Below are 23,640 nucleotides of genomic sequence, written 5' to 3' on the forward strand. Positions count from 1 at the left end.
CTTTTGGTTCTGGGTTATCTCACTAGGGATGATATTCTCAAGTTCCATTTTTGCCTGCCAAATTCATGATGCCTTTGTTTTTAATAGCTAAATAGTATTGCACTGTGTAGATGGACCACATTTTCTTTGTCCATTCTTCAGTTGAGTGACATCTAGGTTGTTTCCGGTTTCTGACTATTATGTGTATTGCTGCTGGGAATATAGTTGAACAATCGTCTTTGAGGGATGATGGAATATCTTTTGAGTATATGCCCAGGAGTGGTATAGCTGGGTCTTAAGGTAGAACTATTCCTGGTTTCTTAGAAAACCAGGAATAGTTCTACCTCAAATAGTTCTACCTCTAGCCAAATTTGTTTCCAAAGCAGATGTACAAGTTTGTAATCCCACCAGCAATGGGGGAGTGTTCCTCTTTCTCCACATCCACACCCTTGACACATGTACTGTCACTTGAGTTTATTTTTTCTAATGCTTCATAAATTTGCATGTCATCCTTGAGAGACGGCTGTGCTACTCTCCTCTGAACTGTTCCAGTTGTAGTATATGTGCTGCCAAAATGAGCAATTTGAGTTTTTGATCTTAGCCACTATGATAGGTGTAAGATGGAATTTCAGAGTTATTTTAATTTCCATTTCTCAAACGACTTCGGATGTTGAACATTTCTTCAAGTGTTTCTTGGCCATTCAAGATTCCTCTGTTAAGAATTATCTGTTTAGCTCTGTGCCCTATTTTTAAATTGGGTTATTTTGTTGTTGCCTAACGTCTTAAGTTCTTTATAAGGTTTGGATATTAGCCCTCTGTTAGATGTAGAGTTGGTGAAGATCCTTTCCCAGCCTGTAGGCTGCCATTTTGTCCTATTGACAATGCCCTTTGCCTTACAGAAGCTTTGCAGTTTCATGAGGTCCCATTTATCAATTGTTGATCTTAGAGCCTGAGCTACTGGTGTTCTGTTCAGGAAATTGTCCTGGACCAGTGCGTTCAAGGCTAACTCCCACTGTCTTTTCTATGAGATTTAGTGTATTTGATTTTATTTTGAGGTCCTTGATCCCCTTGGACTTGCATTGCGTACAAATATGGATCTATTTCATTCTAGTACATGAAGACATCCAGTTAGACCAGCACCATTTGTTGAGGATGCTTTCTTTTATCTGTTGTATGGTTTTCGCTTCTTTATCAAAGATCGAGTGTCCAGAGGTGTATGAGGGCTTATTTCTGGGTCTTTGATTCAATTTCATTGATCAACATGTCTCTTTCTGTACCAGTGTCATGCAGTTTTTATTACTTTTGCTCTGTAGGACAGCTTGGGGTCAGAGATAGTGATTCTTCCTTATGTTTTTTTATTGTTCAGGATTTTTTGGCTATCCTGTTTTGGTGTGTGTGTGTGTATGTGTGTGTTTGTGTTTGTTTGTTTGTTTTTGTTTTTTTTCTATATGAAGTTGAGAATTGCAGTTTCGAGGATGAAAAATAATTGTGTTGAACTTTTGATGTGGATGGCCCTGAATCTGTGGATTGTAAGAGGGTTATTCTCACTATGCTGTTCCTCCTGCCCATCAATGAGCATGGGAGATCTTGCCATCTTCTGAGATCTTCTTCAATTTCTTTTCTTTTTTTTTTAAGGTCTTGAAGATCTTGTCATATAGATCTTTCACTTGTTTGGGTTAATTTACACCACAGTATTTTATATTCTTCATGGCTATTGTAAAGGACATGGTTCCCCTAACTTCTTTCTCTGCCAGTTTATCATTTGTATAAACAAGGGATAGTGATTTCTTTAAATTAATTTTGTATCCAGCCACTTTGCTGAAAGTGTTTATCAGCTGTAGGAGTTCTCTGGTAGAACTTTTTGGGTCACTTATGTATACTGTTATATCCACAAACAGCAATACATTGTCTTCTCTCTTTTCAGATTTATATCCCGTTGATCTTCTTCAGTTGTCTTATTGCTCTGGTTAGAACTTCAAGTACTATATTGAATAGAGAGAGGAAAAAACGGGCAGTATTGTTTTGTTCCTGATTTTAGTGGAATTGACTTAAGTTTCTCCCCATTTAGCTTGATGTTGGCTATTGGCTTACTGTATATTGTTTTGATTATGTTGAGGTATGTGGCTAGTATTTCTGATCTCTATAACACTTTTAACATGAAGGGGTGTTGGATTTTGTCAAAGGCTTTTTCATCATCTAATGAGATGATTATGTGGTTTCTTTTTTTTTAGTTTGTTTATATGGTTTTGTATATTGAACCATCATCCCTGCATCTGTAGGGTAAAGCCTACACACAATGGATAATGTTTTTGATGTGTTCATGAATTAAGTTTGTGCATATTTTATAGAGTATTTTTGTACCAATGTTCATAAAAGAAATTGTTTTGAAGTTCTCTTTCTTTGTTGAGTCTTTGTGTGGTTTAGATATCAGGATGACTATGGCTTCATAGAATGTGTTTGGCAGTTTTCTTTCTATTTTGTGGAACAGCTCTTTGAAAGTCTGGTAGAATTCTGGACTAAAACCATCTGATCCTGGGCTTTTGGGGGGATGGGAGTTGGAAGACTTTTAATGACTACTCTATTCCTTTATGGGTTATAAGACGTTTAAATAGTTTACCTGATCTTGATTTAACCTCGGTAAGTGGTATCTGTCTAGAAAATCCTCCATTTCACTAAGATTTTCCAGTTGTGTAGAGTACAGGCTGCTGAAGTAAGACCTAATGATTCTTTGAATTTCCTCACTTCCTGCTGTCATGTCTCCCTTTGTATTTCTGAGTATTTAGTCCTTTACTGATTGTCTCCCACTGAACCTGCAGTTCACTGATTTATCTAGACTGGGACCTTCCAGTTTCCACTTCTCAGGGCTGGGATTTTAGGTATGTCCTGCTGCTCTTGACCTTTCACAGGGAGGCCTGGGATACAAATTCAGTCCTTATGCTTGAGCAGCAAGACTTCACCATCTGAGCTATGTCTCTAGCCTCACTTTCTTTCTTTTTAGAGTTCCCTAATGATGTACATGGAGTGAAAAGATGCATGGCCTGTCCTGTACACATAGCTTTTTCACTCTTAGTGTTTCTAGAGTTCTCTCATGCTGAAACATATGATAGAATGTTATTTCTTTTCACGGTTGAATATCAGTACATTATATCACTATACCATGTTTTCCCATTCATCTACTGGTGCATATAGGCATTGTTTGCAATGTTCCATCCTTGTGCATAGTACTGATGTGACTTTGTATGGCAGAACATATTCAGTTCTTCTGAGTATATACTAAGAGTGGAATTAATTGATTGTATGAAAATAGAATGTGAGCTTTATGTGGAACTTTGAGAAACTAGGAGACTTTTCTAAACTGGTTGTACTATTTAGAATCTATGGGACCATAGAGATGGCTCAATGATGAAGAGCAATCATTGCTCCAGAGTTTAATACCCAGCATCCATAGGGCAGGTCACAACTGTCTGATGCTGTCTTCTGACATTACATGCAAAGTTCCAATATACGTAAAACACATAAATAAAAGAAATCTAAAAAGTGTGTATGTGTGGTAATTTTTCTACACCCTTGCCTATTCTTGTTACTGTCTCATAAGCGTGCTTGATGGACATGAAGTGGTAGTTATTCACAATAGAGAATTATAGAATCTTAACATATTTGCACATGCTTTTTGATAATTGTCTTCTCTTTGTAAAAATTCATGTTTATAGCTTTAATATTTAAATGATATTTTTTAAACTCTGGGACTATAAAGTAAAGATTATTACTAGACACTTAGAGATTAGTGCTCTGCAAACATTTTTCTCCCCTAGTGTAGCATGCATTTGCTTTGTTGTTTGCTTAACATTTTTGGTGATAGATTTTGAAGTATAACTTTCCAAATTTTACTAAAGAGCGTTTGTATTTGCTTTATCACTTGTGCTCCTGGCATTGAATCTAAGAAACTCTTAACTAATCCAAACCAGTGAGGATTTACTACCATGTTTCCAGTAACCATCTTCTAGTGTTGTTCTTATGTTTATGTTTATGATTCATTTGAGTTAATATTGTAGATGCTTTAAGAAAATTCCTCTATTCCTACATTATAGCTTCATGTCTTATAGTTTATAATATGCTATAGTATTTGCTTTGTGTCTACTTTTACATGCTTTTAAATCTATTCTTTTAATATTTCTCTTGAAAAATTGAGTGAGTTTTAGTATTATATAACACCTTTGCTCAAATGCTCATTGGCTTTAGTGAAATGGAAATTTCACTATTTCCATCCCCTCTTTCACACCATTACTGTCATACAAATTGTATTAATTTATGCACATTGATAGGTTTATAATTATTATCCAGTATAATTGCTGCTTACCTTTTTGGTCTTTGTTTTGTTTGTTTTTCGACATGGCCTCAGTAAATAGATCAGAACTGGCTCTTTAGAGCATTCTGGTCTCCATTATGTAATACTTCTGTTTCATAAATTCTGACATTACAGATGTGTCCACTGATCCTATGCCATATGTTGTCTCTTGAATCCGATAAGATTTGTAAATAAAAACAGGCTTTATCGTCTTTCACACTCATGAATGTGGAACTCTTTATTGATGTTCTTTATTCTTTAATGTAAATTTGAGTTACTGCCAAATGTCTTTTCAGAGTGGAGGGTTTCTTTAGCATTCTTTATAGAACAAGGAGACTAGCAATAGTTTCTTTCAGAATTTACTAAGTCCTAAGAACATCTGAATTTCTCAACCCCACTCCTAGATTATCTTGTTTCACTTGATTAAAAGTCTTTCTTTTTTAGAAGGTTGGGTGATCTGTTCTATTCTGACCACCATGGAGTCTCATGAGAAATCTTTTCTTCATCTTAGGGGCTTCTTATGTAGCAGGAGTGTAACTGTTAATTTATTATGTCCCCTCCTTTTTGACCTTGGACAGTTGACTGTGAGTTAAGATGTGGATCTCTTTGGTTTTCACATAAAATAAGAATTTTAATACTTTTCATCCTATTTAGTGAGGTTTTCAGATTGTATTTCTTCAAGCATACTTTCCTGTTTTAATTTTCTCTCCCCTCTTCTGTGATTCTCATCACATATGTTAATACTGTCACTTTCTTTTCCTTTCTTCCTTTATTTCTTGATTGCTTCTTCTCTCTTTTCTCTTCCACACACCGAATAATCTTTGTTGGTCTATTTGCAACTGACTAATTCTTTTCTTCTGATAATTCAAATGTTGTTGAGGTTCCCTTGTAGTGTTTTATTTCTTTGTAGATACTACACCTTTCAACTTCCAGTTTTTGAAGATTTGGAGGTGTATGTATCTACACAAGCACATCCAGGTGCTCTATGAGCCAGAGATGTCAGATCCCATGGACCTGGAGTTACAGAAGACATTGGGCTGTCTGATATGGGTACTGAGCTCTTAACCACCAAGCCATCTCTCAAGCCTCAAACTTTCGACTTTTTAATTTCTATTATTATATTTTTTAATATTCCATATTTAGTAAAACATCATTCCCTATGTTTATTCATTGCATTTTTGTTAGAATTTTAAAACTTTAAAGAATGTTTCTTTGTTGTATGTGGTGGCAGATAGCTTTAATCCCAGCAGTAGGAAGATAAGAGACTGGTGAATCTCCATGAGTTGGAGTCCAGCTTAGTTTACATAGAAAGTTCCAGGCCAGCCAGGGCTACATTGTGAAACTTGTCTCAAAACAAACAAACAAATAAAATTTCTTTGTAAATAGTTTCAATTATTCGTGAAACCTGTTTTAATAGTTTTATTCATTTTTTTTCTAATAACTCCAATAGTTTGCAAGGTTACCTGATTGCTGGTCAAAAAAAATGGAGTCTGAGCTCATACCTCAGGCCTAGGGTGGAGATAGAACTTTCTGAATGGCCAGGAAGATTATAATATTACTATCTAGCTGGAGCCTTTCAGATGAAAAACAAAGACATACCATTTTTCCCCTCCTTTAAGAGATAATCCAAATGGGCCTGTCAATTACCTAGACTGAAAAGCACCCTTCAGGAAGTTATCTGTTCCAGATATTTCCTAGAAAACAGTATAAGGCCTCTGGATATGGAAGTAAACAACTGCAGAACTCATAGGAGACAGAGCAGGAGTATCAGAAGTCCAGCAGCTACATCAAAGTATGGCTGCTAATTAAAACTCTATCTAAACATACAGAGCCACATTTTGGGGTGTTTCTTGTTACCTTGTAATCTTACCTGTCATCTACACTCTTACACTCTGTAGATCTCATGTGAATTACTTCAAAAATGATCCCAAGGACCAGGGAGCCTGGCCAGGTGAAGTCAGCAGGAGATTCTTGACTAGGCTAAGGAAAGGATAATAAAAATGAGCTAGAAGGTTTTATGAAAGAGTCACATAAATATCCAGTTCTTGAAGGAGGGATTCAACACTGGCCCAAATACCTCCCTTGTTCCTTTGACTCTCAGCTCCTGCTTCCAGTCACCTCTTTTGTAAGTAACTTGAAAGTTAGGCTGGGATCCCCATTAGCACACCAAAGTGTATGCTGGTCTCCAACCTCCTGCACTTCCTGTCGCTTCTCAACTCTTCTCAGCTCTTTTAACACTAAACTTCTCCAGCTCCTGGGATTCCTTCCTCCAGCTTCTCTCTTTCCCATATAAACCTGATACTTCACACTTCTGCCATAGTCTCATCCTCTCTCTCTCTCTCTCTCTCTCTCTCTCTCTCTCTCTCTCTCTCTCTCTGTCTCTGTCTCTCTTCTCTCTCTCCCTTTAGTCTTCCTCTCTTGCCCCCACACACACCCATAGATTATCTGCAAGCCATGTTCAACTTACTACGCTCTCTTCCTGCTCTGGATTCTTTCAGATGCCTCTGGCTGTATTCTCCCTCATACCTGTAATAAAAGACCTTCCGGTCAACCATTCCTTTGTCATGTCCTCAGGTTTGTACACTAGGAGTGGTAAGTTTGGCTGATAAGCATGTTTATAACAAGGGACTGAAGTAGCCCTAATGGGGGAAAAAAGCCCATTGATGAGATCAGGCAGAACAGCTCAATTACCCCAGGACAACGAAAGGGACCCTCAAGCAGTGGAGGATCTCTGCCTTCTGGAATTTGGCAGAACCAGTCTTGAGATAATGATCAACCAGGTCAAGCTTGACCAAGCTTGCCTTCAGTGTCAGCTGTGAAAATTCCCCAGTTAATAGAAATCCCCAACTCATGCCTGTTGCCTTTGCTCCGTGGAGCCTGAAAGTAATCATGTCAGGTCTGGATAACTGAGTCTCCTCTTTTTGTACTTCACCACTGGTCATCTCTCTGATTGACATGTATTGGATAGAAGTTCACAATAGTTGAGATCAACTAAGCTCGTGCTCTGAGGTTCCAGTAACAGAATGAAGTCAAGTGCCAAGCACATATTGCTTTTAGCTTTGCAGGCATTGTTTCTAAGCATTTAAATGTCCATTTTTGTGAGATACCAAATAATCATGTCCAGGTTAGTTAAACATATTTTGGCTTTTAGTAAACATATCATGGTTGCTTTTTCTCAGTTGTGACTCAGATGAAGAGCTCCATAGGGCTTGTCAGTCATATAAAAACTAAGGGGGCAGAAGAAAATGAGTGTTTTCCTCTTGACTTATTCACATGTGCAGATCTTTAGAATGCTTCAGGCAGCCTGCAGTATTTAAACTTGTGCTGTAGTTAATGGTATTACAGTACAATAACTGAGGTCATATATAGGCAAACATAAAAGCTACCTATACTGAGTCCTGCTATAAAGGATGTTTTCTGTTTATCCACATAGCCAAGGGTACAATCATGAATAGGAGGTTGAAGAAGATTCTTTGATATTGCCATTTTTCTGGTCTTTTTTATGCAGCCATTTCTTGGAGAGACTTTCACAGCAGACTTCCTGGTATTCTAGCTCTTACAATTTTCTCTCCTCCTCTTTCTGAGATGTTCCCTGAGTCGTATATAGAGGAGTTAAGATGCAGATACAACCTTTGGGGATGGCTTCCCGATGATCTGTCAGTCTCTGCAATGTGCCAGTTGCCATTTCTTGTGATGGTCTTCATTTTCAGTAAAGAGAGGCTTCCTTAGTCAATGTGGGTATTTACAGATATACATGGGTAGAAGAATAGAATTTAGAATGTAACAAGAAATGATGACGTGGGAAGCACATTAGTCAAGAGGAGGTTTTAACTAAGGAAGAGAGGGAGTCAAGACTAAAGGAGGGCCGGGGGGTGGTGGCGCACGCCTTTAATCCCAGCACTCGGGAGGCAGAGGCAGGCGGATTTCTGAGTTCGAGGCCAGCCTGGTCTACAAAGTGAGTTCCAGGACAGCCAGGGCTATACAGAGAAACCCTGTCTTGAAAAACCAAAAAAAAAAAAAAAAAAGACTAAAGGAGGAGGGAAAATCCAAGTTTTCTTTTTCTTTTTTTCCTTTTTTCTTGATTTTGATTGACAAGGTTCAAGAACTTTGTGTATCTCTTATTGCAAGAACTTGCCATTTTAGTCACATGCTCTTCCTTTGTTTATTTACGGTTTCCTTTCACATCACAGTAAAGCTTGCATGAAAGAAAAATTTGAGACAGGGAAGGGAGAGGACAGCACTCAATTACATTTTAATATTGGAACCTGTGATGGCTTATATTGATTGGCAACTTGGCATTATCTTCTTGGAGTCCAGTGTACAAGTCTGGACAGATTTCATAAATTGGATTGATGGTGAGTGGTACCATTCTGTGGGCAGGGCTCCCTGAGCACTAATGTTCACAGCTCCCTGCTCTTCCATTGTGGCTACAGTGTGACCAACAGTCCTCTAACTCCTGCCACCACATTGTCCCTACCACTATATGTTGTCACTTCTAACTACAACCATATCATTGCTCCTTTAAGTTGATTCTTGCCAAGAATTTTGTCATAATAATGGGAAAGGGGAATACAGAAAATTGGTCTTGAGAAATGGCGCCATTCATGTTATAAACAAGATCACGTGTTTCTTAAAGCTTTGGAATCGGATTGTGTGGAGCCTGTGGAAGAGTTTGAAACTTTAAACTGGAAACAGCCAAGAATGCTGTGAGCAGAGCTTAGTGGGCCAATTGTATGCATGTTTGGACAACAAGTATGTTGAGAGAAATGTGGGCAGTAGAAACCTGGTCTATAGAGAGGAAGATGAGGACTCTTGAAAGAACTGGGGGCAATTCTGATGATAGTCTGGTAAAGAGCAAATTCGGCCTGTGCTCTGAAAACTTGAATGAGGATGAATTTGAAAATTATAGATGGAATAGTTAAGTAGAGGAAATTCCAAGACGGGATACCATTCAGGTTCTGTCACAGTTACTGCTCATTCTTCAGTGGGAGAGAGAGCAAAGAGTAGAACACAGGATTAGAACACTGTGACGTTTGTCAAGGAAAGGCACAGGAGTTTGTGACATGAGTAAAGCATCTGTGACCACAGATTAGGGTGAAGGAAAGAATGAGTCACTATTCTCTGAGACAATATGAGGAAAGGTGCCTTGAGGGCAAGACCTCATCGACTGATGTCTCCATCTTGAGAAAATCCAGTCATCTGAGAGGAGAGAGAGAATGCAAATGGACAACTCTATTGAAGGGGTTTCCTGCTAAGGAACAACTGCCCTGGGTAGCGTTTCACTGGGCAACTGTGTCCCTAGGGTGCCAGGCTACTTGAGCTGGCAGCAGAATCTGGCACCCTCATTCATGTGTGTGAAAGATGCAGGCATGAGGGGGTCATGGAGTCCTTCTCTAAAGTGTCCTATGCTCTTTTTTGCCCTGTAAAACGCCCCTCACTTCCCCCAATTCTAGACTTCTGTGTTTATTGTCTTTTTCTGTTGATTTTTTTACTTATCGTATGTTCCCGGGTCTGATATAATTAGAACGTTTATCCCACACATGTATTTCTGGGTAGCTTCTGAATTTATTTGGTAGGACCCAACACTTAAACATCTCTGAGTCCTTAAGTCAGAAGAGGCCTCCAGATGGACTAAAGTAACTTGATGAATGTTGGAGTGGATTATATGTCAAATGCTGGAGGGCAAACATCAGTGGTTGACTGTCTTGATATAGATTTTAGAATATTACAGCATATTATGACTTGTAAAACAAACTATTTAGCAGTCATTTCAGGATCAAAAAATAAACTTCCCTTCCCTTGACCTACTTTCTTAAAATTTAGAGACAAAAGGTATTTCCCTGCAGATGTATTTGATGACCTAGTCCTGCCTTAAGGAATATTGATGCTTTATTTTCTTGATATCATAGATTATTTTGAATATACTTTATTTAACTTTGTAGAAGTTGATAAGAGAAGAAATAGCTAAGCCAACCTGAGCAAATCATTCTACAACTGCCTAAATGCACAGTGTAATAAAATCACCCAGACTTGTATTTCAAAGTAAGGGATACAGAAACTCAACTGGTTCTGACCATCATTGCTTTTGATTCTGAGTCAGAGAGTGCCACGAGTGGAGTATTCCTGCCAGGGTACCACCCTGCCCCAGCCTCTCTTCAACGGCATAGTGTGTCACTCATGGTGAAGCCAGCCAAGCAGTCAAGGGAAGCTTTATCCAGTGTCAAGAGCTAAACTACCCTCATCAGGATTCTAAAGCCAAAGATTTTTTTTTCCTTTTGTACCAGTGGCTCAAATGCCTTTGGACATGGTTTCTGGCACAAATACGTTCAGGAAATGGGGAGGGAGGAACACCTATTTAAGTGAAAAAACACTCACGCAAGAACATTACGCAATAACAGAAAACAAATGGTTGGCTAACGGTGAAGTCTGAACTCTCCATTGCTGGGGCTTGGTTTGGTCATAGAGGGAACAATCGTGAATTTTCAAGGTGTAACAACATCAATGAATCTAGACGGCATAACATAATGGGCTTAAAACAAAGCATGCCAATGTTAGAATTGAGGGCAGGCCAGTTATTTTCTGTTTCCAGTTATAAGTGAAAAGATGTTAATGGACAGCAGATTCACAGCAGAATAACAACCTTGCTGCTCAGTTTCACCTCAGAAGAAAAGAGTGTTGGAGCACAGTCCACAGCAGAACCTAAAAAACCAGTCAGTCACACCCTTTACCTTCGTAGGTTCTCCCTATTAGCAAGCACCATTGCCTGGACACTTCCCTGGTTGCTTAGAGGTGAAGGTGATAACATGGAAAGTGTTACAGACTCTGGGGCTAGGGATGTAGCTCAGTGCTAGAGCACCAGCCTAGCAAAGAAAAGGCCCTGAGTTCGGTCCCTAGCACTGCAACAAAACAAACAAAATTTACAAGTTAAAGTTATTACTCAGGTGGTGATGGCGCATGCCTTTAATCCCAGCACTCGGGAGACAGAGGCAAGTGGATCTCTGAGTTCGAGGCCAGCCTGGTCTACAGAGCAACTTCCAGGACAGCCAGGGCCATGCAAAGAAACCCTGACTAAAATAGATAGAGAGATAGATAGATAGTGTGAAAACCAAATATATATATACATATATATTAAACAAATAAAATGTTATGGATCCATTGTAGAAAGAGAAGCAGATCTAGGCATGCTATCAACCACTAAATCCTTAGGGTGGGCAAGGAGTGAGATGAGGGTACATTTTGATTGTATACCTTAAAAATGTGGCAGTTAATAGTACTGGAGGAACTGGTACAATTTTTTCCCCAGTGGTATAGCCATTGATAAGTTGCCATATCTCCAGTAAAACCTGACCCCGCCCAAGTTTATGCAGCAACCATAATTAAACTCAGTATGTCACACATATAGCATATGCATATGGGGGTGGGGAGCTAACTGGGTTCAAGGTTTCAGCAGAGTTGGAGAGGTAAAGGGTGACCAGAACTCATTATTTACAGGTACAGACTTTTCAAAGAATTATTTTAATGAAAAAAAAAAAATCATGAAGCTGAAAGAAGTATTTGAAGGCTCAGCATAAACTTTTCTTTAAAAAAAACACATTTAATTTTTTTCTTAGATTTTTTTTCATTGTGGAACAAACTTTAAATTATTTACTATGGAGCAAATCTTGCAACACCTTCTAGGTGAGAGCACCTTCTGTGGTGTTAGGCTTCGTCTTTGCAAAGGAACCCTCCTACTCCCCAAATCTTCATGACACTTGCTATTTTAGGTTTGTTTTTTTTTAAATCCATTTGACAAATAGCCAATTTGAAAAGCAAACTGTGCCAGTGTTATAATAGTTTGGTACCTTAATGTATACCCATTTTGTAAGCATGTCTAACGGATAGTTCCATAATTTCTAGTAAATATGCCAAAGGTAATTTAAAAAATAATAGGAGTTGATGGAGAGTTTGGGGTAAAAATCCCAACTTTCCCCTCCTGATGGTGATCACAGTGTGATTGCCTTCTATAGGGTCCATCACACATAGGGAAGGCCTAAGTTTCTGTTGTTGACCTAATGACAATTCTTCTACCATGAGGAAGAAGAATATTTAGTAGCTCGTGAGCATTTAATTCAGTCCAACCATTGTGCTAAAGGCTTGGAAGTTGTCTCATTTTGTCCTCACACAGTCTTCAGGGAGCAGAGCTAGTTTCATCATTAGAAAGACCTAGGCTAAGGCTGGAGAGATGGCTCAGTGGTTAAGAGCACTGGCTGCTTTTCCCGGACGTCCTGAGTTCAAATCCCAGCAACCACATGGCAGCTCACAGTCATCTGTAATGGGATCTGATGACCTCTTCTGGGTTCTGAAGAGAGCTACAGTGTACTTAATGTAGAATAATAAATAAATTTAAAGAAGAAGAAGAAGAAGAAAACCTAGGCTATTCTTCCATGTCATACAGCTACAGTGCTATGATTCCAGAACTCGCATCGATGCATCCTAACTCCAGAACTTTAGTGGTTTTACAGTATATTAAATGAGGCCCAACACAAACTTCAGTGTAAAATGCGTGTGTGTGTGTTTCTCTTTAAGACTATTCACCAGAATTATCAACTGTCTTAGTTATATTTCTACTGCTGTGATAAAACACCTGAACCAATGTGATTTACAGAAGAATGGGTTTACTGAGGCTTACAGTTTCAGTGGGTTAGAGTTCTTGCCCATAAAGGCAGGGTTCATGCAGCAGGCAGGCAGGAATGATGTTGAAGCAGTAGCTGAGAGCTTTCAACTGCCCCAATCACAAGGCAGAGAGAGCTAAGTGGGAAAGGGGCTTTTGGAACCTCAAAGGTCACCACCAGTGACATACAGTGACACACTTCCTACAAAAAGGTCACACCTATTCCAGCAAGGCCACACCTCCTAAAAGTGCCACTTCCAGTGGGCCAAGGATATTCAAACCGCCACAGAAAGGGAATTCTTTGCTAATGGACTAATGGTTGTGGTAATTCGGTTAGGTACCCTGTGACCTCAGAGTCCTCCTCACTGTTTTGTTTGCTCTCTCTCTCTCTCTCTCTCTCTCTCTCTCTCTCTCTCTCTCTCTCTCTCTCTCGTGTGTGTGTTGTCTATTTTTGAGACATGGTCTCACTCTAGGGCCCAAGTGCCTCTTGAATCTGAAGCCCTCCTTCCTCAGGTTGTCCAGTGGTGGGATAACAGGCATATGCCACCATGCCTGGATAGCTCACCCTATTCTTGATATTCAGACTCCTTCTTCTTCTTCTTCTTCTTCTTCTTCTTCGTCGTTGTCGTCGTCGTCATTTTTTGAGACATGGTTTCTCTGCATAGCTCTATGGCTCTGGCTGTCCTTGAACTCACTTTGTAGACCAGGCTGGCCTCGAACTCAGAAATCCGCCTGCCTCTGCCTCCCAAGTGCTGGGATTAAAGGCGTGCGCCACCAGACTTCTTTAACATTTGTCCTTTCCCCTTGTTGCTTCTGTATTTCTCTATTTGGCAGTTTACTTAGTGATGCCTGTGTGCTTCTCCAGCCCTCCCCACTCCCAGTCCCTATCTATGATCCCTGCCTTGTAGTCTGGACAGTGGGTCCTCCTTTGGGTGGCACCCTTCTCCTACTTTGTCCTGCTGTGGACAGGGATGTCCCAGTATTTACTTACTTGGACTGATTTCTGCAAAGGGCTCTAACCACAAACCCCACTCATTCATTCCTTTCTCTTCTTTGAAATTCTCAAAAGTGCTAAGCCACTTGAAAATGACACATATTTATTGAAGCTAATAGGGATCATGAGTGACCAGGCACAGGAAGCCAACCAACTCCTGCCCACCTCTCTTAAACAGAAATTACGCGAACTGACTTAATACGCATTCAATGAAGAAAGAGGAGGAGGAGGAGGAGGAGGAGGAGGAGGAGGAGGAGGAGGAGGAGGAGGAGGAGGAGGAGAAGGAGAAGGAGAAGGAGAAGGAGAAGGAGAAGGAGAAGGAGAAGGAGAAGGAGAAGGAGAAGGAGAAGGAGAAGGAGAAGGAGAAGAAGAAGAAGAAGAAGAAGAAGAAGAAGAAGAAGAAGAAGAAGAAGAAGAAGAAGAAGAAGAAGAAGAAGAAGAAGAAGAAGAAGAAGAAGAAGAAGAAGAAAGAAGAAGAAGAAGAAGAAGAAAGAAAGCTAAACAAAACCTAAAACAGTACCTTGGCTTCTATTAGAGCAAGTTCTCAACGTTCAAACATCCTAATTTAGTTTAGACAAAATAGCCCACATTCCATTTCAAGGGAGACTGCCTTCCTGCCCACTCCCACCCTCTTTCCCTAATTCTCCCTTGCCCACCCCCAGTCTAGTTTCTCCCTTCTTCCTGGCTGTCTTACTGTGATTCCCCCATCAAAACCCCTTATCTACAACTGCCTTTAATCAGGAGTCTTCTAAAAGAGGCAAGCTCTCTGTAACTTAAAGGAAAGCCCTCAGAGAAGCTTGCTGGTGGCCAGGACGCCTGGAGGCGAGAAGGCTCCAAGGCCAAGTTCCTGAGTCCGCTGGCATAAAAGGGCTAACTTCCTTGCGGGTCTGATCCATTCTGCGCAGCTGGACACAGGAAAGCAGCCTCCCTTCAAGGAGTAAAAGCCCGGGCACTTTCAAAGTGCCCTTTCTACCCAGATCCGGGAGAAGTCCTGGGGTGCGAAGGCGGGGCTACTAGACTGACGACACCCTCCTGAATGTCCAGCCCCGCCTTCCCACCACCTTTGGGATTTAGTTCGTGAAGCAAGATCGCCCTCTCAGTGAAAGGCAGATGTCCCTTTAAGGTTTGCTTTGCTGCTGCCTGTGGACTTTAGCCTAAACACGGTCCCGCGAAGTTGGCTTTATTTGTCCATGTCTCGGACAGAGCCTGGGTGGCTGCCAGTGAGATTTCAGAGACTTGAGCGCGCAAAGGGGCGGGAGATGTGGCAATCCATCTGGGATCTGAGAAGCGTGGAGCGGGTTTAGCAGCATTCGACCAAAACACAGGAAATTACTCTTCCACCGCTCCAGGGCGCTGCAGCCGCTGGGGCCACTGCCGGACACCCGCGGAGACCACACCGAGTGACCCAGAGCGCAAGTCGCCGGCGTCTGGCTTCTGCCTGTTCCTGCCAGCTCCTGCCCACGAACCAGCGACGTGCTGGTTCCAGCAACCACTCCAGCAATGGTCCCCAGGCGCCCTGCCAGCCTAGAGGTCACTGTAGCCTGCATCTGGCTTCTCACCGGTAAGCGACCCTGCTTTCCTGAGCATCTCTGGTGGGGCTTGGGGCTTGGGTGAGGGGTGACACACATAGCAGAGGGGCAAACCGGAGGGGACCTCAGGTACAGCTGTCAGTTCAAAGGACTGAAGGGAGCGCCCGCGTGCGGGAGGAGGTGCTGAGAACTTTCCAAGTACAACTGGCATTTCTAATTAAAGTTGTTTTTAAGTTGTGCGTTGTGTTTTAGGCATTTGAATTATTGCAAGGGAAAGAGTAACCGGAGGGCGGGCGTCTGATTAGTGTGCAAAGTTCCTGCCCTAGGATTGCTCAGAAGTGAACTTGATAGCATTTTCTTTCTTTTTAATACTTATGACCTTTTCTGCCAAAAACCAAGGAAAGACAGGCATGCCAGGCAAATCTACTTCTTGTCCCAATATGACGTTTCTACGACCGTTAGCTCCTAAGAGGCAGAACATTTTGAAATTGAATGTTTAGCACCCAAATGTCGCAGTGCTGTCTTTCAAATGCAAATGCGTTTTTTAAGAAGGTGCAGTACCTTCTTAAAAGGTACTGCAGTGTTCTATTCCACTGAGAGAAATGTGGGGACATTTCCGATTTCCCTAACAGTAGCTAAGCTCACAGCCTTTATTGTAGTTACCAGTTGGGGAGGGAAATTGAGCTGGTGTCCAAGTGAAAGGGTTTAAGCACAGTTTATCACTTCTTTAGTTCTTCAATTAGTAGCTGTCTTTAACAAGACTTGATAGTCAATTGCCTGATTGTTTTCACTGTTGGCATTCCTAACTAGTTAATTTCACATTTGACTATTACATAGGGCCAGTAAAACGGCTAAGCACAAGAACTCTTGTGTTCACTTCCAAATGGAGTTTTAATAAGCCCATCCTCTGTCATAGTAAAGTGGTGTGGGCAGTTAACTAGCTGCGGGCTTTCATCCCAACATTTCCCACTCTTCAGGAAATGTCCAGGAAGCCAAACAGCCGTGACTTCTGAACAGCATTATAGGCCAAGGAGTGGTTTTAACCTACCAGCTCTTGCATTGACCCTTGATGCAAGCTTGGCTTGTGAGTCCCTTCCAACCCAAACTTTCAGAGATCGTATCTTGATGTTTTGCAAAATCTGAATTGTTTACTAATTACTCAAGCTGTATCTTTTTTTTTTTTTCCTCCCCATTTCCTCCCCAAACATTCAGTCAGTGTGCAAACGAAACTTCCATATCCTCTAAAAGGAGGGGTGGGGATGAGAAAGCTACAGTTTCACATATACATTGGTATGACATGCCTTGCTGAATAAAGTATGCTCCAGTTTTTAGTGTATAATATTTAGAGCATGATTGACCCAGGGCGGATAGGTTCCTTATATTTAGTGTATTTATGTCCATTCCACAAGACACAAGGCATTAAGTGTCCCGGGATTGACTTTTTCCTTATCAGTTACTCATACTTAAAAACCATGGACTCAGCAGTTAATGTGGATGGAGTCTTACAGACATTTCCATTTAGGAATGATGCTACAGAGCTTAAACTGTCGCTCAGACCCACCTACCAAATATTTTTCTTGTATCTATTTGAAGTAGATCATCTGTAGTAGTTCGAGATTGCCCTCTCAGATAAAAATCCAAATTTCTCAACAGATTGCCCAAATCCAGGACCCTGTATCCATTTCTTATTGCTGCTGCAATGAGTTGCCATTGATTTATTGGCTTAAAACAAGGTATTTACTGTTTTATAGTTCTATAGGTTTTAAGTCACACTGTGATAAAAATCATGCCCCCACTCCCCCCACCAGGGCGTTTCCTTCCACTTCCTGAGGCTACTTTCAAAAATTGACATGCAGTTTTTCAGTCTTCCTCTCTGGCCCGCTTCATGGTCACATCTTCTCCAGGTCTACCTGCCCTGGGTCCCTCCCTGCATTTATTTGGTACCTCTTTCGGAATGCCCATTCAATCTCTCTGCCAAGTCTGCTTTCTCATCAAAGGTAATATGCTCAACTTTCATGGATTAGGGCAAGGGCATCTTTGGTGGCTCCACACTGTTACTCTGCCTACCACAACCCTTAAACAGAACAGCCATCACATCCCGTATAGTTTCCTTACATTCCTCGTAATCCTCTTGCTCGTTCTTGTTGTTTGATACCTCTACAAAAGTAACCCCACCCTTCCATTCCACTACCCCCTGCTTTCTGAACAAACTCTACCCAGCTCTCAATGCTGTGCATATATCATTTAAAAATCACCAGCCTTCCAATAAACTTCCCAAGGATTTACAACTCCTTATGTTAGTTTCTCCCAACATATATTAAATAATTTGCCAAGAAAAAAGGTTCCTCCCTAACTAATCTTCAAATAAAGTCCTTGTCATTGTTTTAGACAGGTCAACATCCTGGTGTAATATATGACATACACAGAGGATTCACCTGAAAGGAGTTTCGTAAACAGACGGCCTGGAGGAGGCCTTAGGGGAGCCAATAACGATAGAGCATGTGGGATAAGGAACTGTAGATAGAAATCACATAAAGCTACAGTGGGAGAAGAGGCCATGATTGCTCATACACCTTGAGGAACCTAATGACCGGAAGAAGGCTGCTGTATCTCCGTATGGGGACACGTAGACTGCAGCTGAGTCAGTACTGATGTTCAGCCAAGAAGGAAGAGAGGGAATATATACCTTCTCCCTATCCCTTGTTATAACGTACCTATTGCTCTCATTGGAAATATCCAGTGGTTAGATTCAGCCTTCCACATAGATGATTATTATAAGTAGCACGAATTAATACTGGAACTTGTTGTATGGTGGACTCTGGGCCAAGAACTTTGTGGCGCTTTATCTCTAATTTTAAAAAGTGAAAGCTTATACTTTGTCCATAATTTGAAGAAGAAAGAAAATTGAAAAACAAAAAGCACGAAGTTTTTTTTTCCATTTGTCCACAGTCTCACAGCTAGTAAATGACAAATTACTTCAATTCACACCTCTGACCTCAAGTTTCCTGCCGTGGAACAAGCCTAATTTGTACATGCTCCTTGTCCTCTATCGCTTGACCTTGTGGGTAAAATGCAAGCACGAACGGCTAAATTACTTCAACAAGGATACATATATAGTTAATAAAGCCAGCGTTATTTCCATGATGGTTAGGTATATAGTGAAATTAGATGATAGTGCACTCTATCATCTCCATTAATAACAGGACATGCATACAGCCTCAGCTGAGCTGTATATTGTTCTATAGAATCTTACCTAGAAGCACGAGTCATCTTTCGAGCCTTCTTTTCTACAGCCAGTATCTCCTATACAAAGTGAACTACAGTGAGGAGATGGCTGAGCAAGGGGAGACAGTCACTGGTCCAACTGAATAAATGAACTCCAGTGGCAACATGTATTAGGAGTTATGACGGAGGGGTTTCCTTACTCACTATAATGTCTATAAATACAGTGGTGAATCCATGGGGATTTGTTTATTTGCTTAGTTGTAAGGCAACAAGAGTAACAAATATATATATATATATATATATATATATATATATACATATATATATATACATATTGTTTTGTTCATATATGTTCAATATGTTGTTATGTTCTATGTGGTCTTGACACTAATACTGATGGTCAATATTAAAAAACATAAAACCTCTCTACTGTCCCTCAGGGCTACATTTTCAAGAGATGATTAGATTGCGTAGGCTCTAATGTAGTGGTTTAATTGAATGATGGATATAAAATTTGAACAGAGTAATGAGAGGTAGTGGAATTTGCTGTGTGGGTAAAGGAAACCTAGAGAGGTGTCCTTGGGAGTTGTATCTTGCCTACCACCTCTGTTTCGTGTCCACCATGGTGTGAATTGATGTTCTACCATGACCTACTGGCTGTGGACTGACACCTCTGTAACTCTGAGCCAAAATAAACCACTCATCCTTTAAGTTGTCTCTGTTAGGTATTTCATCCCAGGACGCAGAAGGGCAAATAATGTAGTAGTCATCTAGCTTTACAATGTCTGAGCTCTAGAGTCATGTCTGATTGCTGCTGACCTCTTGACCTATGTAAATATGGGTGCTCCTCTGCCTTTCTTCCTCTACCCCCAAACCCTAAAGCTCCCCACTGAGATTTCTAACTAGCTGAACTTTCATGTGCCCCTTAGAATATTTTAATAGAATAAATAAGTTGTTGGATGCATTTTCCTAGAGTTAGGATCCAAACACTATTCTCTACAACTGCTCTTCTGATACGGAAGACACAAAAGAGTGTGTTTACATTCCTGTTATGCAACTTTGATGAAAACTATTGTGGAATCGTTGCCATAGCACTAAAGACAGAATAGATTGCTTATTCAGGGCTCTCTGTGACTAGAGAATTGTCTCCATTCTCAAACCACAGTAGAGCAGAGTGTCAAGAGATGCAAATGAGATGAGTATATTCATTTCCTCAAGATTTCTGAGCTTCCTTCAGACTGCCCTACTGGGTCAACCTTCTCAAGTTGCCTCTGGGCCTTGACATAAGCAGTTACTCCAGGCATTATAGATCCGTAACTCCAACACAAATGTGATTCCCAAGTGAGTCCATGAGTTGGACTAGCTGTCCTTCCCCAGACACCAGAGTGTCCCTAGCACCCTTGTTTCTATAAATCAGCACACCATATGAGGCATTAATGAAATATGTAGCTGTCTGCCTTCCTGCATGCTGTGTGCTCTCTGAGGACTGTGTATTTCTTCAATTATCCTTAGTACTTAAGAACAATGGACACTTTTTATTGAATAAACTATGAAATAATGGACTGTGGACACACTTATAAACTACTTAAAAGATTAGCTTGTCCTGTAAATATATTCTTGCCTATATTTTTATCTGATTGAATAGATGATTCCATGTTGGTCTCCCTGCTGGAGACAAATGGCTAACTGAGGTGTCTATTTAACATATCAAAGCGGACCTAACCCCCAAGCTCCCCCAGCATGCCTCAGTTCTCTCCCTGTCACAGGATATGGCTAGCATACTTCACTCCCTACCCTAAACCTAGTTGGGCTGCCCTTTCCTCATCTGCCTCCCCCTATGTAATCTAGCCATTTTGGCTCCCTGGCCCTTTTATCTATCCTTTACCCTCCTGGCCTCTTTGGTCTCCTCATCTCCTGGCTTTCCCCTCGCCTCTGCTGCTCTCCTCACATGGCCTGGCTCAGGGTTATGTTCACTCTGGACTCTTGCCAGATTTCTCTGTGAATGGCTATGCTCCCTTTAATCAACAATAAACGTTCTCCTCCACCATACCTAGGAGCAGTTAGAACTTTCCTTTTTTATTCGTATTTTCTTTCACCCACCAGTTGAAAACTGCAATATTTTACATAGCACTGGACAATATGAGCACCAAAGACAACCAGTTTGTTTACTAGGTCATTAGCAGCATCCTATTAGGGACATATTAAAGTGCAAAAGAAACACATCTGAATATTGCAATCAACAACAGAGTTATATTTGTACATTTGCAAACTGCATCTTGTTGGACATGTGACTCGTGCCTTTTATTCTATCACGTTGAAGGCAGAGGCAGGCTGACTCTACAAATTCCATGCCAGGCTGGTCTATATAGTGAGTTAGTTCCAAGCCAGACAGGGAGGGCTACATAGTGAGACTCTCTCTCCCAAGGAAAACAAAATGTCCAAAACCAAAAAGAAAAAGAAAAATTAAACTTGAGCTCTGTATCCTAGGATTTCCAGGAGGCTGATATAGCAGCCATTCTAGACACAGATATGGCCTCTGCCCCTCTTCTCAGCTGGTTTCTAAGCCAAGACTGTATCTGACTGGAGGAATAATTGTCTCTCTGCCATCACTACCCTTACCATTTCCCCTAGTCAAAGCTTCCTGGGAACAGCTTCCTTTGGAGGGATGAAGAGAAAGGTGAAATGATGTAAGGAGTCTGTGGTGTGTGTGTGCGTGTGTGTGTGTCTGTCTGTCTGTGTGTCTGTCTGTCTGTCCCCAGTGGTGGCAGACTGAATTTTCTGTCATGCTCCTGAGTATTAGCGCTTGATGTGTATGACAAGCCTATTTGTAATCTGATCTTTTCCATGACTTAAAAGGAAACTTTAAGAAGTTAGTTATCTTTTATTTAGTTTTTCTGTCAGTTATGTTTTATGAGAAATAGAAATGTGTGCGTTGTTAAGTCCAAAGTCTGCTTTCTCCAAGTGTCTGCCTTCTACAGCTACAACACCTGGATTCATAGAAAAGTTATGATAATTTAAATACCAGGAGTAAAACAACACATACCTGTGGGCATTATTGGAGATCTGATGAAATAAATGCCAATGGTTAATTTTTAATAGAGCATCTGAATTGCATTAGGTCAAATGACTGAGGTGGTTTTTATATTTTGCTACAAATTACATTATGTGTGTACAAGATCTCGTGGAGAGCAATTAGTCTCAAACTTACTCCGTAGCTGAGGGTGAGTGAATCCCCAACTCTCTTGTCTCTACCTCCCAAGTACTCGAATTGTCTTAGTGCCAGGTTAATTGTGCTTTGACCAGCTGGACTTTTAGCTCCTAAAGTATTTGTTAAACATTTTATTATACTACTTCTTGACAAAATCTCCCTATACTACATAGATAGATACAGACAGACACATGCTTACACGTGGATGGCACTTGTGCACACTGAGACACATGGGGCACTGGTGCGCTGGGGTTTGGTTGGGGGGGAGGGACTGTTGGCTTTGCCACATGAGCATTTGTAGTCAAAAAGAAATTCAGAGAATGAGTACAAGAAGTTCCTTGGAAAAAAGTTTTCCCCGTTCTGCCTTTCCCCTTTTCCCCCAATAATTGGTTAAGTAGCTGTCCCCTTTACACACTTCACTTTGCTTGTAGAGGTCACCCAGGAGCCTTTGTACAGCCTAAGGTTGGCATATGTTCTTTTTAAAAATAGTATCCGTCCCCAGATGTTCATAATAAGAGCACTCACTGCTTAACATGTGCTGTAATGATCACATTTCGAATCATGTACATCACTGACATTTATTATTTAAAAAGATGGTAACACTTTCTGTTAGGAATATGTGGTCAAACTCCCAGTTTTCTTGTAGACTCCCAGATATCTTTAAGACTGAATAGGTTTATAGATATTTACCTTAAGTGTAGTCTTGCCTATGTTTTTGGCAAGAGTATAAAATGCAACCTAATTTCTTGTGTTTAAGATTTCTGTGATAGTCTACTTAGAGACTATAAATTAAAGGAGGATTTCGGCTCAGCCTTTCATATGTGCCATGCTAGTGCATATTACTTGTGCTGGGGAATAAAGAGGGTAGGCTGAGCCCTTCAGGGACTTGTGGTCTGGAAGATATAATAGACACACCGAGAAGTGATGTTGGGATATACTCCCAGGGAGGCTTTAAGAAAAGATGACAAACTCAGATTGTGGTCACAGTAAAGTCTTGCCAGAAATAACCACAAACAATGCCCCCCCGCCCCCACCTAGTTGAACAACAAGAACAAGATGGAGTGCTAAGTACCAAGTATTCAAACATGACATCCATATTTCAAGAACCCATTATCCTTGTTGCTGTTACACAAACATGAACCATTTCATTTCCTAGTATGGCTAGGAAGAAATACACTGCAGGAAATAATGGCACACAACCTGCTTTCTTCCAGGGAACTCTCCCAAGCCAGTTATTTCCAATATGATCCTGTTCAAATTAATGTGTGCCCCTAGTTTGTGGGATTCCGATTTCTGGCTCCAAGTCTGGCATTCGTGAGAGATTTCCCAGAGTGTCTTGTTTCCAGGACTCTAGAGATCTATGCAGAGCATGCTCCTGCTGCAATGTCATAAAGACTGCCCATGTGACAAGAGAAGAAACAATGTGTCTGTAACATAAAGAGAGAATAAAACCCAGAACCTAGCACTGACAGACTCCAGCTAAGAAAGACCACTCAAGACTACCAATTCTATTTTATTTCTTAACTTTTTAACAACTATTTACTTTGTGTGTGTATGTCTGGGTGCTCAAGTGTGCCACAGAGTGAGTATGGAGGTTAGAAGACAATTTGCTGTAGTCAGTTCTCTCCTGCTACCTGGAGAATGAACTCAGGTTTGGTATCAGGGACCTTAATACCTACTTAGCTTTCTCTTGTGGGCCTAGTTTATACC

The 23,640-nt window shown here is 40.8% G+C and overlaps 1 protein-coding gene and 1 non-coding gene across 2 annotated transcripts in view; one reads left to right on the forward strand and one right to left on the reverse strand.

Moving 5' to 3' along the window:
* Nucleotides 1-454: 454 nt before the first annotated feature.
* Nucleotides 455-561, reverse strand: LOC115029200 (U6 spliceosomal RNA). Its single transcript, XR_003834753.1, has one exon. It is a non-coding gene; the product is annotated as a U6 spliceosomal RNA (small nuclear RNA).
* A 14,461-nt stretch (nucleotides 562-15,022) lies between these two features.
* The window catches only part of Itga1 (integrin subunit alpha 1), a 161,632-nt gene continuing 153,014 nt past the window's right edge, over nucleotides 15,023-23,640 (forward strand). The window contains exon 1 of the mRNA XM_021179797.3: nucleotides 15,023-15,529. Within this exon, the coding sequence (XP_021035456.1) occupies nucleotides 15,469-15,529 (61 nt within the window). The 5' untranslated portion in view covers nucleotides 15,023-15,468. The remainder of the gene's footprint in view (nucleotides 15,530-23,640) is intronic.

The sequence above is a fragment of the Mus caroli genome, unplaced genomic scaffold, assembly GCF_978045245.1.
Source record: "Mus caroli unplaced genomic scaffold, Mus_caroli_1 scaffold_15, whole genome shotgun sequence".
NCBI lineage: Eukaryota > Metazoa > Chordata > Mammalia > Rodentia > Muridae > Mus > Mus caroli.